We start from the raw sequence: 18,890 nt of genomic DNA, 5'->3' as shown, positions 1-18,890 counted from the left end.
CTTAGCCGTTAAGAGCACTTGACTACTCTTTCAGAGGTCTTAAGTTCATTTCCCAGCAACCACATGGTAACTCACAACCATCTGTAATATAAATATTCATATAAATAAATCTTAAAAAATTTAGAGCAAGCCATTAAAAAAAGTTAAGGACCCAATTCAACAAATGTATATTCAAAAGTCCAAATAAAACATAAATATGACAACATATTAAGGTAATAGTATATTTACTGAAAGTCTATTCTAGCAATATAACTATCACCTCATGTATAGAAATATATTCATGTAACTTACATAAAATAGGCTAAACATAAAAAACAAACATGCATTTCTATAGCCTAGGAATTATCAACTTTCTGGTACCACACTGTACGTTAACTAGGAAAAAGGAGTGAATCGGTTTTGAAAAACCCAGTATTTGCAGAGTTATATCAAGACTAGACTAACTATAGAAACACCATGCTTACTGAAAAATGTCTAGTTCTTTCTGGTCATATGTAAGGGGAATGGTTCCTGCCCCTAGAACAGAGCCAGCAGGGTGTGGGCCTATACAAATGTTAATTGTTGCTGTGAGCAAAAGGTTTGTTTGTATAATAGTGTACACATATTTTCACTTTCTTCCTTTGAGGAATATCCTCTCTGCCAAGGTTAATGACTCCATGATAATCAGAAAAAGCATAAGTCTGGAAGGCTAATGTCTCAGAAAAATGTTAGAATGCTGTGACCTTCAGGACCTTAAGGCTGTGGGAACGAACACTGAAAACCTGAGTTCAAAAATACATAATTCCTCAACTATGAAATATATAAGGATGCAACATGAATTGTATAAAGAGCTTCACAGATCTAAAGAAACAGAGGCAGTGTACACTATAGGTCAGCTTATCAGAAAGATCTTAAGAAAGGAGATAAAGAAATTTAGGGAGTAAATTTAGGCAAACCTAGCTAAGTTTTTCCTTATTTATGCTTAAAAAGTCCTATATATTCCACGTTCATGGTTGAAGTCATCCTTGAGTAGAGGGAGTATAAGTCCAGGCCTGGGAGTGGTAGGAATGGTAATTTCAGATCAGGATCCCACCCAGCTAACTTACTGTTGTGCTTGTGCCTGTGTTTGCTGTTTCTTTCTAGGAATCAAGGCACTGGAGTCATAGGAGGCTGATTCATGGGATAATCAAAAGGGAACCTGGGGTAAAAACTGAATCTATATGTAAAGAAAAGAAAGGATTTTTGAGAGATGAGCTACCCAGAGAGGGCTTTTTTCCCTCTTTTTTTTTTTTTTGAATTGAAAAAAGCTGTCTGGAGACCTCCAGAGAAAGCCGAACATACAGAGAGCAATCTGGAAAGCTGTCTCAAGAACATCAGCTGTCAGCATGAAACCCATGATTTGACTTTGAGTTATTTATCTCATTGCTCTCAAACACCCCTTCTCTCAGAACCCTTCTCCAAGCTGAGGCTGGTCCCTGGTGGGAATACATAACTCTATTAACATGTTTATTTTTCCAAGAGTTAAGATGTACATTCACTTAATATTAAAAGTGAATTAAATATTAAAAGTAAATTAATATTAAAATATTAAATCATCTCCAAAAGAGATGATTTGAAAAAAATCATGGTAAGTATGAAATAAAAACAAAACAACCAAACAAAAAACAAACAATTTAATTGTATCTAACTACCACTGCTAAATTTTAAAAGAGAATTATAAGTCTGTGCCCAGATACGCAGGACTGATCCAAGTGTTTACAGATATGGAAATACACTGTCATTATGGATTGGTAGAGTGCATGGAAATAAACCGCTCTGGAGATGGTTTTGGAACAGCGTTTGCTTTATTGTTCATGAACACACACTTATACACTGGAAGGCTACTGACTGTGATTTGTTAGCATAGTACCTTGGATTTCATAGTGAGCACTGATACCATCAGGGTTTCTATGCAGAAGACGCACATCAAAGGAGACAAGCATGCTATTCATGATACTTCAGGATTCAGTGTTCTGGCTTCAGGAGCATGGTTTCTTATTTAGAAGTGCAGTATGCCAGGTAGGCTGGTTGCTAGGTCATGCCTGAATTTTCTCCTACAGGAATATAATATTACTAGATTTACTGTATTACCTCTAACTATAATACATTCCAGATTAATGCATTTAGCATTTTTATTTCTACTCTCTCCTTGGATTTAGTTCAAATATTCTACTCTTTTATTTTCATAACATTAAAGTTTTTAAAAATATATTTTTGTGTGTGGGTATGCATGATTCTATATACATGTGGGTGCATGTATTCATGCACATGGAATTCTGATGCCAACTTCTGGAAGTCAGTTCTCTTTTAACATGTGGCCACCTAGAGAGACTGAATTCAGGTCACCAGGCTCAGGAACAGTGCATTTGGCCACTGAGACATCTTGCTGGCTGGACATTGAAATTTTGATAGTCTAGGCTAGGTGTCTTTACATTTGAGTCAGGTTGAATACAATGTATTTAACATGGGCATCCATGTTCTTCAGTGTGAATGTTTTAGATTATACAAATATAGTCAGTTGAGGTGATCCCCATTACAGTCAACACTCTCCCTTTTCTTAGTTACTGTTCTGTTCCTGTGAGGACGCACCACAACAGAGGCAATTTTAAGAGAAATAATGTAATAGGGGGCTTGCTTAGTTTCAGAGGGCTAGTCTATCATCATCATAGTGCACATCATCAAGCACAGCAACAGGGATAAAGGTACAGTGCTGGAGTAGAAGCTGAGAGCTCAAAGGATCTGCAACTTGCAGCCACAGCAGGGGTGGTGGGTGGTAGGTAGTGGGTTGGGGGAGACAGACCAGGCTTGGCATGGGCTTTTGAACTCTCAAAGCTCACCCTGAGTGAAGTGACATACCTCCTCCACTGGGTGGCACCTCTTAATCCCTCCCGTTAGTTGCCCTAACTGGGGACCAAGCATTCAAACATGTGGGTATTTTTATTCAAACCACTACATCCTCCCCTCTGTCTTTCACAGGCTTGTAGATATAGCATAAAGCAAACTGTATTCAGACCAATTTAAAGGCCTATAGTCCTTCATAGTCTAAGAACTATTTAAGAGCTGGAGAGATGGCTCAGTGGTTAAGAGCACTGACTGCTCTTCCAGAGGTCCTGAGTTCAAATCCCAGCAACCACATGGTGGCTCACAACCATCTGTAATGAGATCTGATGAAGTGTACTTATATATTATAAATCTCTTTTAAAAATCCTAACTATTTAGAAGTCCAAAGACCAAAATATCTTGAGACCCGAGGCAATCTCTTAGCTGTAATTTTCTGTAACATCAAAAGGTCAATTACATACTTTCGACACATGATGGCACAGACTATAAACTACCATTCCAAGAGGGGCACATCCAGAAAACACTGGATAAAGCAAGACTGAAATCCAGCAGGGAAGCTCTAAACTCTGTCCCTATTCTTGATCTCAAAGGACTAATAAAATGGCTCTGTGTCTTCCACTCCTTGCAGATTTCCTGACTGCAACATGCTTCTCTCTCTTGGGCTGGCTCCACATCCTACCTATAGCTCTCCTTGGCAGATTTCTCATGGCTTTGGAATCCCCAACATCTTGGAGTGTCCAAGGTAATCCAGGCTTTCTCTTCAAGTATTCACACAGTGGTCTCTCTGGGCTTCCATGCTATGTGCCTGACCTCAGAAGCATTCCTTAATCATGAAGAAAGACTCCCTCCTCCTCCCCCCTTGTATTCTTATTGTCTTTCCGTCTAGAACCATGTGACTAAAGCTGCCAAGTTCCACTGACTGCTAGGGATAAAACCTCAATCCCTCCATTTACATGAGTTTTGACTAGTTGTTTTCCTTTGCTGCATAGGAGCTCCTGTTTACAAGTTGCAGGACTATCTGGGGCGCTGTGTTGTTCTTAAGTTTTTGGTGATTATTTTAGCTATTTCTCTACTGCTTTGATAAAAAAATCATGGTTAGTGCAACTCAGAGAAGAGTTATCTGGGCTAGAGCCCTTGATGGCAAAATGCAGGGCATGACACCTGAACCTGGAGGCTACCATCCTGAACTCCTCGGAAGCAGACTGTAACCTGACAATGGTGACCAGCTCTGACCTCAAAGCCTACCCCACAGTTCTTCCATCAAGGTCACTCCTCCTAAATCTACACAAGCACTACCACCAGCTGGGGTCCAAGTATTAAATGTCTGAGACTTCAGGAGACATTCATCATTACAGTCTCAATGACCATGATAGCAATTTACTGCCCCCATATCCCTGTTTTAAAGAGTGACTGCAGCCCAGGCATGCCCTGAACTGGTGACAATGCTCCTGCCTCAGCCTCCTGAGGGCTGGGATTACAGATGTGAAACCCTAGAGAGCTGATTGTGTCAAATGTTAAGTGATGTTAAATTTTCGGAATTTCATTTTGTTTCCTCAGGAAGATCTACGTGGTTAAGGGGAGCTATCAAAGAGGACACACATCTTTTAACTACTCAACACAAACGTCACTTCTCAAGCAGAATGCAACAAGACCAAGGGCAACCAGTTTGCTTCTAACTGGCTAAGGATTATAATAAAATAGCTACTGAAAGTTTCAGAAACTTCAAAAAGTCTCAGTCATCTGCCCACCTCATCTTTAGAAACACTAGGTTGGAGATCAGGCACAGATGAGTACGCAGAGTGCCAGGATCTCTATAAACCACTGGCTAAAATCAGAAAGGCATTCCGGGTGCTCACTGCAGTCTGATTCAACACACACATTTATGAGATTCATTCATATTCTATTTTATTTTTAATTCATGAGTAGTATTGCACTGAATATTCCAACTTCCCCATTCTCCCACTGACAGACATCTGGGCTCCTTGAGAGTTTTGCTCTCATGAGTACACTAGCCATGAACATCTCTTGGTGAACACAAGATGTGGGTCTGATGTGTCAAAGGGTAGATACACGTTTGACTTCAAGAAACTGACAGGGCTGTACTTTCAGCTTCGTTTGCTCAACAAAACAGCTGAGATGGTGAAGGACTGGTAAGGCCATGGTTCTGAGCTTCATGAATGGATCTCGGAGACCCTGGAAGACCCTTCCCTCACTTACAGGCAGAACAATGCCACGTGGGAAATGTCTGTAGAGGAGCTCAGGCAGCACATTCAACAGCAACAAGTTTGTGAATATCTGGCAAATCTTTGTCTCTATGATTTTCTGAAATTCAGATGATATCCCCAACCCTCTCCTTGGTAGCTTTTAAATGTACCCTCCATTTTTTTCTTCAGCAGTGGTGGTGGGGCTTCTTTTACTGGAAAGTAGAAACTGCCAGAAACAAATTACTCTATTTCTTTCCAGTCTTTGTTTCTTGTCCTCCTAAAGTCCCCTCCACTTCATTGATCTGCTTTAGACTTGTTAGCATGGTTTGAAAGTTCCTCCAAAATTCACGCCGAAATTTGCCACTGTAACAGTATGCATGCAACATTAGTAAGGAGGGGTCCATAAAAGATTATGAGTACACTGGAGTTTCCTCCCTCAAAACCAAATTGCTACCGCAGGAGTAGGTTCCTAAAGAAAACGACGACAGTTCCCAGTGCTCTTACCCTGTATGTTATTTTACCTTCTAACGCCTCCACAACCAAACAAACTCGTTCATAATTTAACGTCTGCAGTACTGTCACAGCAGAAGAGACTAAGTCAACCAACTCTCCCTACCTTCTCCTCTGTGAAAGTTGACCTCTACACAACCAATCTGTTACATTACTGTCATTTGAGACTTCTAAAGGATCAACTTGCAAGGTTACTTTTCCACCCTGGCCACCAAAGTCTGTCATACAGGCTCCGCACTAATATTCATAAAGTGGGCAGTCTGGATTTCAAGGTGTCAACAACAGTAACACTGAGCTTGGAGCCCGGAATGTTGGAGCCCTTGTGTTTGAGAAACTACCTTTCAACGTGTGTACCTGATCTGATACATGCGTCCATCCTGCAACTGCGTGTAAAGGCAGCATTATGCAACAGGTGCCCAGACAAGGGAGTAGGATCAATGTTGTCACACAACTAACCGGCCGTGCTTCTGTCTCTCACTCAGGCTTCTCTGGCGGAACTGGTTCTTTGGTTCCCAACTGGGCTGATGGTAGGGTGGGAAGTGAAGGGGAAGAGCCAAGCGGCGCCTGGCCAATGGCAGCTCTTGAACTTACACCTCCAGACGTCAGCGAAGCCGTGGAAACGGATGTCACACCGCTGGCTCGGAAGCTTCTCCATCCGCCTCCGGAGAGGGGGCGTGAGCCCCTAGGTGTCCGGGCAACCTCCGCGCGGGCGGGGCGCGCGCCCCCGAGGTCCCGCTTCTCCCCTGCGCTCCCGCCCTGGGCGAGCCCCCGCGCGCCCCCGCGGCCGGCTCCGCCCCCTCCCGGAGCGGGCGGCGCGCTCCCGCGGCGACGGGCCGTGTCGCGGGCGGGTGCGCGCGCTGCCGGCCGAGCCGCTGTTAAAATGGTCCGAGTCGGGCCGGCGCTGCCCACGCCGCGGCGCTGACTGAACCGGCTGGCCTAGCCGGCAGACTCGCTCCCTCCCTCGCGTCCCCACAGCTCGCGCCCGTCCTTCCCCGGCTCCCGGGGCAAAGCATGTAGCCCGCGTCCGGCACCCGGGCGGCCCGCAGCTGACGCCCACCCCCGCCGTCGCGTGTGCCGGGTGCGCTGCGCGGGCGACCCAAGCCAGCGGCCTGCCCCGCCGCCGGAGCCCCCCCGCGGGCCTCCCTCTCCCGCCCCGTCCCGGTCGCCCTCCTCGGGGGCCTTCTATATGGGCCACCTTCTCTCGAAGGAGCCGCGTAACCGCCCGAGCCAGAAGAGGCCTCGCTGCTGCAGCTGGTGCCGCCGCCGGCGCCCCCTCCTCCGACTGCCCCGCCGGACTCCGGCCAAGGCGTCCCCGCAGCCCGCGGCGCCCCGGAGCCGGGACTGCTTCTTCCGCGGGCCCTGCATGCTCTGCTTCATCGTGCACAGCCCCGGCGCGCCCGCCCCCGCCGGCCTAGAGGAGGAGCCGCCGCTCTCGCCGCCGCCGCGGGACGGGGCCTACGCCGCCGTCTCCTCGCAGCACCTGGCGCGGCGCTACGCGGCCCTGGCAGCTGAGGACTGCGCCGCCGCCGCACGCCGCTTCCTGCTGTCCTCCGCCTGCGCCGCCGCCTCGTCGCCCGCGTCCTGCTGCAAGGAGCTGGGGCTGGCCGCCGCCGCCTGGGAGCAGCAGGGCCCGAGCCTCTTCCTGGCCGGAGTGGGGCCCGTGCGCTTCCTGGGACCGCCGGCCGCCGTGCAGCTCTTCCGGGGACCGCCGGCGCCGCCGCAGGCCGAGCCCACCGCGGTCCTCGAGATGGTTTGCAAGCGGAAGGGGGCCGGGGTGCCCGCCTGCACCCCCTGCAAGCAGCCCCGCTGCGGCGGCGGGGGCTGCGGCGGGGGCGGCGGCGGCGGGGGAGGGCCCGCGGGGGGAGGTGCCTCGCCGCCGCGGCCGCCGGACGCCGGCTGCTGCCAGGCCCCGGAGCAGCCCCCGCCGCCGCTCTGCCCCGCGCCCGCCTCTCCCGCCTCCGAGTGTGTCCCCATCGAGGCCGCCGCCGGGGACGAAGTCCGAGCCGGGGGCACCGCCCCCTCGTCTGCCCAGCAGCAGCACGAAGGCGGCGACGCGGAGTTTCAGGAGCCCCCCGAAAACCCCTGCGAGTGTCACAGGGAGCCGCCCCCCGAGATCCCAGACATCAACCAACTGCCGCCGTCCATCCTGCTTAAGGTGGGTCTGGGCGAGACGCGCAGGGAAGCTTGCTTTCCCCCACAACCCGGCTCCCCCGCCTCGGAGACTTTCTCTCTCCTCCCCCTGACTGCGGGGGAGGGGGTCCCCTGACAGCCGGGGGACGCCGGAAGGGGGGACTGGGAAGCCTGTGTGGCCTGGTGTCGAAGCTGGAAAACCTGGAGGCTGCCGAATGCCTTGTAGTAGCTTAGGTCTTATGCCTACAACTCACGGTTCATACATTGCGTTAGCAACCCCCGATATAGAAACTACTAGTTATGAGGAATATACACGCATTCTTGAGCAGTTTGTATGCAGTGGGCAGCCACTTTGCATACTGGTGTTTGAAAAGTTTTCAGGTTTGATAGCTGTTAGTGGCTTGTAGTGCTCATTTACCATGAGCAGTCGCAGTGTCCTAGCTTTCTATATCTAAACCTCATGGATTTCTCCCGTTGATGCTGGGGGACAAGTCCTTTTAATGTCGTATGCAAAACAAACTGACATTTCAGTGTTGGGGACAGATGATTTACAGTGGTTTGCCTGGAGGGGGAGGGTTTTTTTTTTGTTTTTGTTTTTCTCTTGTGAACCTAGCGTTCCAGATGGGCCTAAAATGGTTGAATGATTTGTTCAAGGTCACACCCATAAACACTAAAGGGCATAACTGGTTCTTGAACTAGAGAGTTTTGGCTGGTTTGACTTAAGACCAATTACCCTGTTGTTTATGCTGTTTTCCTTCCTGACACGGATTACTACAAGTCAGAAGTGCTGTTTTTCCCTTAGGGGGTTGGGCGAGTGAAGAGTTGAAGTGCCTGCGGGAACTTTGTGTTAAATTACCAAGGAAAGTTTCCAGGTTTGTCAGTGCTAAGGGCAAGCTTTGTGATGGAATTTGTATAGTCCTTAACTTCGTTCCTCACCTTGTTTTCTGTCTTTGTTAGCACACCTCTTTCTGGAGATAATAAATGTGAACTTGGTTTTTCAGGGTGGATGATATTTAAATAAGACTAGCCAGAAATAACCTTCAGGAGAATTTGGCTCCTTTTATTTTTACTGAGGTAACTGTCATGAATTACAATTGTTACTGTCACTTCATTTGATTAGACTTTTGTGTTTGGCTCTGTTTCAGTGTGAACACTGTTCTTATGAACAATACAGAAACGAGGGCAATTTTTCCATGTCCTTGTGTCAGATTGTAATGATTTAATTATTATGTAGGTATATTTGTTGGAGAAGTAATTACTGTCTGTGTTCAGGGGATATGTTTAGAGCAGAGGAGACTTTCTCAAGTCCTTTAAACCTGGATGATATGGATAAAGTGTCAACGAACATTTGGTGTAGATGCTTCATTGCTGCCTCCTTAGATAGTCAGGGTGTAGAAGCAAAGGAAGACAAACGGACTCTTTTCTCCTTTTACCTTTATGTCACCAAGAAAAGGACTTTATTATCTTTTTTGGTTTATTGTGACACAGTCTCACCGTGTAATTCTGGCCTCCAGATTCTTGCTCCTGTTGCTTTGGCATCTTGAGTGCTAGGATTACAGGTGCACACTATCATGATTAAGTAAAATAAATACATCTTATAAAAAAGTTATTGAAAACTTGGTTCAAGAGACATGTAGGAACTCAGGACTTGCTTGTTGTGCTGGAGAATTTGAATATGGTGTGTAGATTCCGATTCCTTGTGCTAAAACTGTGAAGGAAGGTTCTCAGTTGGAGTCTCAGGTCTAGTTCCATGTGTCCCATGTGAAGCGAGTTGGGCTACCACGAAGTGGAGGGATTTTCAGTGTCTTCCAGCGCAGGTAGAACTTTTGCAACAGTGGCTTTGTGAATGAGCATGGCTTGCTCCTTGCTCTGGGTCTGTACTACTGAGGGAGTGAGGGGGGAAGGAAGGAAAAGGAGGGAGTGGAGAAAGGAAGGAATCTGGGTTGAGGTTCTGGGTGATGTGCCTTGCTATGAGAATGTTCTGTTTGACATGAGGTCAGAGTCATGTTAGAGTCACAGGAGGATGAGAGCATTCTGATGGTGGAGTGTTTCATTTGGAAAACAAACTTAGGAAACTGACAACTTTTCTCCTCCCATTATTACAAAGGTGATTGTATAGAGAGGTGCATTTATCACCTGCATTGAAAGTGTTACTAGTGTGACCTCCCCATAATGGACTATGATTGTATTGCTGTTGTTCCTTCTGCTCCTCCTCCTCCTGTTCCTCCTCCTCCTCCTCCTCCTGCTCCTCTTCTTCCTGCTCCTCCTCTTCATGCTCCTCCTCTTGCTCCTCCTCCTGCTCCTCCTTCTCCTGTTTCTCCTCCTCCTGCTCCTCCTCCTCCTCCTGTTCCTCCTCCTCTTGCTCCTCCTCCTGTTCCTCCTCCTCCTCCTGCTCCTCCTACTCCTACTCCTCCTCCTCTTGCTCCTCCTTCTCCTATTTCTCCTCCTCCTGCTCCTGCTCCTCCTCCTCTTGCTCCTCCTCCTGCTCCTGTTTCTCCTCCTGCTCCTCCTCCTCCTCCTGTTCCTCCTCTTGCTCCTCCTCCTGCTCCTCCTCCTCCTCCTGCTCCTCCTCCTCTTGCTCCTCCTCCTGCTCCTCCTTCTCCTGTTCCTCCTCCTCCTCCTCCTCCTGCTCCTCCTTCTGCTTCTCCTCTTTTGTACATTTTTGAAAAGAAATGGAAGTTAGGAGACTTTAGGAAGGAAATATGACTAAGCAATTGAAATTACTTTTCTAGATCTGCTCCATCCAATCAATATGTTAGCCACTAGCTACATGTATCCACATCTGCAATGTGTAAGTAAAAGTTAAAATTCAGTTTTTCAGTTATAAGAGCCAGGTTTCAGAAATCCATAGTCACATGTACTTAGTGCCTACTGTACTGGACTGTGTTGGATTTCCCCTTCACTGCTGAAAGGGCTGTGTATACTTTTCCCTCCTCAATGCCCGTGGTATTAAAAAGTTCTATGGGCTGTAATTTTGTGGTTAATGTGTTTTGGAAGTCTTTATTTTTTGTCTTTTTTGATAGCATATAGTTTGTCATTTTAAGACAGTGCTTAGTATCCAATAGTATTGTATTGCCTTCTGTTAAGAGATGCTTCCAGTTTTGTTTTTGCTGCTAGATGTCTGCATACACGTGGTAATAATTTCAAGGATAGGTATCAAGGAAGTGGAGTTTCATGTTGAAGAGTATGTGTTTGGCAGCTTAGAAACCTTTGGTGGCAATTAGTGCTCTCCTAGACGTGGAACAACTTTCTTGAACTAGTAAGCATTGCTGGATTATAACACACACACACACACACACACACACACACACACACAGAGAGAGAGAGAGAGAGAGAGAGAGAGAGAGAGAGAGAGAGAGAGAGAGAGAGAGGAAACAGGTCAGTCCAAACAGTTTAGTGACTGGCAGGTCCTGAGCTGGATGCCAGCTGTGTGCTCCTCTGTAGACACCGTTTGAATACACTGCTACGAGGACTTGAGGACTTGAGTACTCTCTCGGAGTTTATGAAAGGTATTTCTCAGTGGGGGAGGTTTGTTTGCTTACTCCAGACAACTTGTACACCGCTGAATCAGAGACTGATTAATCACTGGTGTGGGACTATTGTGTGGTCTTTATAGGAGATTTGAGAAGCAGAGAATGACTCTTCGAAGGTCAGCTCTGGGAATAGCAGTTTTCCTAAGTACCTAATAAACCTGCTACGTCTTTGGTTACTGTATTGTTCTGAATCCAATAAACTAGCCTCAGATTTTGCTACTCGTTGCTTTTACAATTTGAAGCACTTTTCTGTACTGAAATCACAGCTGGATTTTTATATGGCGAAGCCATTGGGTAACAGTTTCTTTACATATTTTCTCTTTGCACTTTGGCTACCTAGAGATAAACATTCAATATGATGTCATGTGCGTAATGTTTAGATTGTTATCCTGCTCTCTGTGAGTAAGCCTGTTTCCTTCCAAAATGTAGTAAAGAGGAGGAGAACTTGTCTGTTATCACTGTCAGAAACCCTTCTCTATGTATAGTTCTTTCCACTCTGATGTGTCAGTAGACACAAAGTTTTCATTTTGGTAGGTTTCTTTCATATGGGCTGCTTTAGTGGTAAAGGTAGTTTCAGGTGAGAAATTTGCTCTGGTAGAAAGCCTGGAAAGTTTTAGAAAGGCAGGTTTACCTCATTTCCTTTCTGAAGTGTGCTAATTGGTCTTAGGCAAATTAGGCTACCAAATAGTGCTGTGTGTTTACTTCAGAATTCTATCACTTGTTTTTAGTGAAAGCTGCCAGAGGCTTGGAGCTTCAGTGGTATAAAAGATGCTGGGAGAAATGTGGTTAAGAACCACTTCAGATCAGCACAATAGATTCTAAAGTTGGCCAGTCTTCTGGGGTGTCTCTTCCCTCTTGTCTACTACCTACATATTAAATTCCTTTCACATTGATAAGCAAAACTAACCTAGATCCACGTGGATTCAGTCAGTGCTGTGGGCCAAAAGTGCCGGAGAGAAAACTGGAGGAGTACTGGTCAGACTTGTTTCAGCTGGATGCTGCTCTGTACTATGAGCATTCGGAAAACAAATATGGAAGGCGAGAAAGGACTCCTGCAAGTTGTCCTACCTTCACAGATGTGTCTGTCTGCTTCTGCCTCTTCTGTCTCTCAGTGTCTCTGTCACACTCTCTCCCTCTCTCTCTCACATACTCATGTGCATGGACACACAGTCTTGTATATATGTGTATACATTTGTGCACATACACACTTGCACATGTGCATATACACTTTTCTATGCACATAAACAAATACATGGAATGTAAAAACAAAACGTCCAGCTTTTTAAAGAAGTTATACAGGTGACTTAGTTTCCTCAGATCTTTATTTTCTCATCTATAAAATCAGGAGGATAAGCATAAAAATATCTGCATAGCTTGGAGCTTTGAGAGGGACCATGGTTGTATGACAGGCGAATACTTTCCAAAGAAAAATAGACCTTTCCAAATGTTTGCGCTCTAGAATTAAATAAAACAAATACTGAGAAGGATTTATTCTTAGGAAACTGTTTATAAACGGTCAGTAGTCTGCCATATCTGGGGTGGTGCTCCTGGTGTGACCTACCCAGGGGTCTAGCTCAGTGTAGGACAATAAGTTAAAGCCAGTTGCCAGCTAAAAGCTTGGTAGAGAAAAAAAGAAAAAAAAGGAAAATCACATTAAGCTGGTCTGGAGGTGTAGAGCCACTTGGAGGAGTGGGAGAGGAGCCAGAAGCAGAACAAGTAAGCGAGAGCCATGCAGGAATAATAATCTTTCCACACATCTTGATTTATTATAAACTTAAGTATGGATGACGGCAGGCAGGAAGGAGTGCCAAGGTAGATTCATAAATTGGCTAAGCTGATTATCCCAGTAATTGTAGCACTTGGGGGCAGTCTGGAGGATCACAGAGGCCACCATGATGAAGACCCTGTCTCATTTACAGAACAAAACCACACTGGCTGAGCCTTGAACATCCCCTGTCGAACCCGTACTCAGACTGAGGAGCAGGCTAGACAGTTCTGAACAAACTTTCCAAGACACTGAAACAGCTGTGTGGACACAGCAGTTTCCCAGGGAGCCAAGGTAAAGGACAAGAGGACACTAATGGAACAGACACTTGCACCATAGCGAACAGCTTCCAGAGGGATCAGGCAAGTTGAAAATAAAAAGACCCAGAAAGGTCCAATTCTGTAATTGTACTGTGTTACCTGAAATACTTCTTTCAAACAATTTTGAGATATGTAGACAGTATAAAGAATGTGAGCCATAGTGAGGGAACGAAAGCAGATGGGAGAAACTGACACGGAGGCTTCAAAGAATTCAAAAGGACTGTTGTAAATGAGCAAAATAAACAATGTAAATAACAAAATGATGCTCATGACTTGAGGACCATATTGCCACATTGACTCAGCAAGTGCTAGTCCATCTCTCCAGCTGGACCGTTGTCTCCCCTTCCCAGACCGGCTCAGGTTGTTCCATAGGACCCAGTGATAATGTGCATCCTTGTCTTGTTCCTGTTCTGTGGGAAACATCTACAGATTCAGGTGTACAGCAGTTTGTAGGTGGGTGGAGTGACGTAGATCTCATTTTCACGTTGAAAAAAACACTCTTATTCTAGATTGTAGAATGTTTTAATCAAGAAATGGTGTGGTTTGGGTAAATGCCTTTTTTTTGAAACAGTTGGGGCACTATTTTCATCTTTGATTTTATTGGTCTGGTGTGTTACACGTTTTATTTTCTCACGTGTTGACCCACCCTTACTTAGAATAACTCTCGTTTGTCCATGGTTCATGTGATCTTTTACTATATTGCTAGATTTAGTTTTTATTTATTTATGTGTACGGGTGTTTTGCCTGCGTGCATGTCTATACATGTAAATGCATGTCTAGAGCTCTTAAAGGTCATGTAGGTGTTGGGAATTGAACCTGGGCCTACTGGAAGAATACCAGCTCTTTTGGTTGAACCACCTCACTAGTCCACTAGTTTGTTAATTTTTAAAAAGATTTTTTTTTAACCTACATTCATGAGGGACTTCAGTCTGTACATTTTCCTGGAATTCTTTGCTGGTCTTTGGTTTGGCTTTCAGTTTCATAATGCTGGCCTCACAGAACAAAATAGAAGGTGTTCTGTTATTCCAAAATTTATCAAAGAATCTAAGAAAAAATTAAGAATTTAAAAATTTAAATCACTTTCAACCCAGTATCTCTGAAGTCTTTAGTTCTTATAACTGTAAAGTTCTATGTTATCAACTGATAACAGGTATCTCAGAACCTACAAAGCAAGCAGTATGCTCTAAATGATTAAATTTTTATTTCTGGTTACCTTGAAGTTTTATTTGTAACAGTTTTTAGTTCATCCTGAGTGACTTGGGCTGCATCTTAGAAGAAGGAACAATGGAAAGGCTCCTTTACCTGTAGCTCTCACCTGCTCTCATCTGTCCATTTTTATAATGAAATTTTCATTTCAGTTATGGTGTAATTCAGCCCTAGAATTTCCTTCTGGTTTTCTAATTTCTGCCTTCCATTGGTATTGTCTGTTTGAGGAGACATTTCTGTTTGCCTTTGTGAACTTTAGTTCTTTTGTTTTTTGTTTTTGCTGGGCTGAGCCTTGAACTCCCACTGCCTGTGTACTAGGCCAGTGTTCTGCAACTGAGGCTCCATCCCAAGCTCTCCCTTAGCTCTTCTGCCTTCACTGTTGACTTATTGTCTAGGAAGTCTGGTATCTTAGGCTTCTTCATCTGCAGTTTCCAGTGACTTTTCTTTGTTTAGGAGTTTTATCTCACTGTATATTTGATTGTGCGCCGTATTTAAACTAGGCACTGAGAGTGTCCCAGAGCAGCCCTTCTGGGAATTAGCCTTTTCTCTGTAGGATGCATTTCTGCTGCTTGTGCTGCCAAGTTTGTCATTGGCTATCCATCACTGCTCCATGCCGTGTGTAGCCCGAGGCCTCTGCTTAGGTTACTCATTCAGTAGTCATGGGACACAGATTGCCTTAATGCTGGAAATTGTCTGCCTTTCCCCCTTGGTTAATGAACCACTTACTAGTTTATAAAATTTTAATACAATTGGTGTTGACAGTCTAAGCAGGTTTGGTGAGCAAATAGACTTTTGGACTGAACCTGTCTACCATTTTTGCTAGCAGTCTCATTCTTCTGAATAACCGTTCATCAAGGAAGACATCACAGGAATATTGGAAATATTGGAAATTGAAGGAAATGAAAGCCAATACAGGAATCATTATGGGATATAGCTAAAGTAGATTGGAAGGAATTTACTTACAGCTTTAAGTAATCTGTGTTATAAAGTGGGTTTCGTGAACCTAGCCTGGGGCAAGACAAATCTGCTAAAGTTTCATTGGCACACAGCCTTGCAAAAAATGTGTGTACTAGGCTGTGTGCCAGTAAAAGTTACTTTTGTTGTTTGAAAGATGGAGTTTCTGCCAGAGATGTAGATCTGGGCTGCTGTGTAGTTTTGTGTGACTGGGATTGCTCTTGTGATGAATTTTGTTTTAAATAATGACTCCACAGGACTCAAACCCTGGGTCACAGAGTTCTCTGCTTCCATGGCTGAGAAACATGTTCCCTTTGGGGTTTTAGGATTCTGCAAACTGTCGCGCTGCAGCTCTGCCACACAGGCGGCATAGGGGACGGGGCAGTAGGGTAAAGGACAAGAGAGAAAGAAGAGCAAGCAGAAGACACTCTTCTGGCAGATGCAGTTTTGGTCCTCTCTGGAGAGAGGCTGGTCTGTTGAGTTCGCTGTGTCTGCTTCCATTTCCAAGCAGGAGACCAGCAAAAGCAGCCGACAACCCCGTCCAGTTTTAGGCCATTCTTTGCAGTTCTGCTTCTCTGCATTTCACCCATTATTAATTTGTAGTCCTGAGGCAGTCACTCCTACTGCACTGCCAATAGCGTTTAAGAACCTCGTGCTTCTGAATAACCGTAAGGTGCTGCAGGAATACTGGAACTATTGTTCACTGACAGAAATGAAAGCCAATGCAGAAAATATTATGGGGCACAGATAAAGCAGATTAGAAGGAACTCATAGCTTGTCAATAGCTTTTATGTGTGAGCAATGCAGGGAAGGGCTTACGCCATCCTCATGAGGACTGCAGCCACATCCGCTAGGCGTTTCTTACGCATACTCTGTGCTCCCAGTTACACTCTCTGTGGAACAGAAAGGCGGTGGTTTCCCTCAGGCTCCAGGTCTAAGGCAGTAGCCTGGAGACCTACAGGTGTTGCTTGTATAGAGGTAAGTTATTTTAAGACAGCGGAGACAGAAATGATTTATATGCTTCTTACCGTTTCTGACAACATGGTAGAAACTGAACTTAGGCTGTTACATACAATCTCGTCACCTTATTAGATAAATGCTATATTATTCCCATTTTAAGAATTAGAAAATTTAGGCACATAGAGGTTATGAAGTTTTGTAAGGCTGTGACTCAAGCCTAAAGACAAGGTAATTGTGTTCATGTCTGTTCTCTCTAAAACTTTAACTTTTGTGGAAATTTTTGTGTATGCGCCAAAGCCGAAAATACTAAAACACTTTAGATGTTGTTCACCAAGCTTCAACTATATTCTACTTTTCTTGTTTTAACCTTTCAGTGTTTTAAAAATTTTCCAATAAAGAATATAAAAGCAAATTTTAGATTATAATTTCTCATAAGCACTAGAATAAAATATCAATATAATGGTGATATAAAAGATAAAATCTAGTTTCCTTTATATCATATAACGTGTGTTTGGTGCCAGTTTTCACTCATTGTCTCAGAAGCGTTTCTTTCTCACAGTTGGTTTAGTTCAGTCTCTCAGTCTGCCGACACCATTACTTGATGACATGTCTTCATGTCTTCAGAGATCTGCCTGGATTCCACCCCCGTCTTCAATAGTCCTCTCATGATGGGACTTAGTGTTTTTTTTTTTTTTTTTTTTTTTTCTGAGATGATAATTTTATTTATTCCAGTGATAAGTTTTTTAAAATTAATTTATTCATTTTAACATCCCAATATAGCTCCCTCTCCTCTCAGTACCCCCATTGCCCCCTCACCTTCTCCTCTGAGAAGGAGACCAACCCTTACGCCCTCCCACCCCTCCCTACCTGCATCAGGTCACTGCAGGACTAGGTGCTTCCTCTTCCACTTAGGCCAGATAAAGGTGGCCCAGTTCGGGGAGTGACATCCACAGGCCTCAGAGTCAGGGATCGCCTATGTTCTTTTAAAATAGATTTCACTGCAGAGTAGTGTCATTTTGCAGCATTTAAGATTTGTAATGTATATTGGCATGGACTGATTTTAGATGTATAGAGAAAGTGCAGAGGTAAAGAGAGGTCCCCTCTACCCTGCACCTGGTATGTTCCCCGTAACTTTATTTTCATTCCTGAGGTGCATTTGCCAAAACTATGGCGCCAGCACTGTTGTATTCCTAGTGATTACAAATTGACCTCTGTCTTGATTTGATCAGATTCTTCACTAATGTTCTTTTCTATTTTCTATAGTCCCAGAATCCAGGTCAGGATTCGCAGTGGTACTAGTAGCTATTTTGTGTAGTCTTTTCTGAACTAAAACTATTATATATTCCCTGTTTTTCATAACCTTGAGCTTTTGGAATCTCTAGCAGATGTTTTTGTGGGACATTCAGTGTTAGATCTGTGTCTTTTAGTGTTGGACAGGGTTATGGGTTTCTAGGGATAAGCCATGAGGACTGTACTGGATGTCTTTCCTCCCTCTTCTTCCTGTTCTGTAAGTGTAAGCATTTTTTCATTTGATTTTGGCTTTTTCTTGTGATTTTTTTTAAATACACACATTAGTATCATCCTGTTTCGCGCCCCCCCCCCCCCCCCCCCCCCCGTTATCTGAAGGGTAGTGCCAATTTCTGTCCTTAGCCTGTGTTACCAGACTTCTTGTTCTGTGGACAGTCTCTGAGTTTGGGTGGTGTCCACTTGCATTCAATGTAATTTAAGACAAAGCTTTGTCATATTGCTATATCTTGGAAAAACACTCAGCAAATACATGATTCTTTTTGTAATTTGCAGATATTTTCCAATTTGTCCCTGGATGAACGTTGCCTTTCTGCATCATTGGTTTGCAAGTACTGGCGTGACCTTTGTCTAGATTTCCAGTTTTGGAAGCAGCTGGACCTTAGTAGTCGTCAGCAGGTACGGAATTGAATTGTTAAAACCCTTATTTGATCTACTGTTGAAGAAGAGTCTTTATTTTCCCTTAGGATGACTGTAATCTACAACTGTATGCTTCCTTTTCTAAAACAGTGATTTTCTAATAAATTTAATGGTGCGTGCATGCGTGTATCCCTGCATGTGCACACATACGTTCTCATACTTGGTGTGTATATATGGTGTGTATATTTGGTGTGTATAGAAGTTTATGTGAAAGCTAGACTCCATGGAGGAAAGGGTAGTTTCTAATATAGACTGGTAATTGTGCAGTTCACGTCTCTGTCTCAGTTATTTCTGTTTCTCCCTTTATCATCATTTCAAAACTACGAGCCTTTCATTGCGGTGACATCTTAAGAGTTTAACAGCGGAGAACGTTGGCACTCATGCATCTGGCCCATGTGATGGCTCCACACATAAGACGTCATCCATCTCTTGGCAACTCCAACAAGAGATGCTGCTGTTTCCAGTTTTATGGATAAAGAAATGGAAACACATTGGATGAAAATAA

At 44.5% G+C, this 18,890-nt stretch overlaps 1 protein-coding gene across 1 annotated transcript in view; it reads left to right on the top strand.

The window, feature by feature from the left end:
* Nucleotides 1–4,852: 4,852 nt before the first annotated feature.
* FBXL17 (F-box and leucine rich repeat protein 17) overlaps nucleotides 4,853–18,890 on the top strand; it is a 423,066-nt gene continuing 409,028 nt past the window's right edge. Inside the window, exons 1-2 of the mRNA XM_080933091.1 lie at nucleotides 4,853–7,728; nucleotides 18,242–18,364. Coding sequence (XP_080789217.1) covers nucleotides 6,760–7,728; nucleotides 18,242–18,364 — 1,092 coding nt within the window. The 5' untranslated portion in view covers nucleotides 4,853–6,759. The remainder of the gene's footprint in view (nucleotides 7,729–18,241; nucleotides 18,365–18,890) is intronic.

The sequence above is a fragment of the Micromys minutus genome (assembly GCF_963924665.1).
Source record: "Micromys minutus genome assembly, chromosome: 19".
Classification (NCBI taxonomy): Eukaryota; Metazoa; Chordata; class Mammalia; order Rodentia; family Muridae; genus Micromys; species Micromys minutus.
This window is presented reverse-complemented; position numbering and strand designations above follow the sequence as displayed.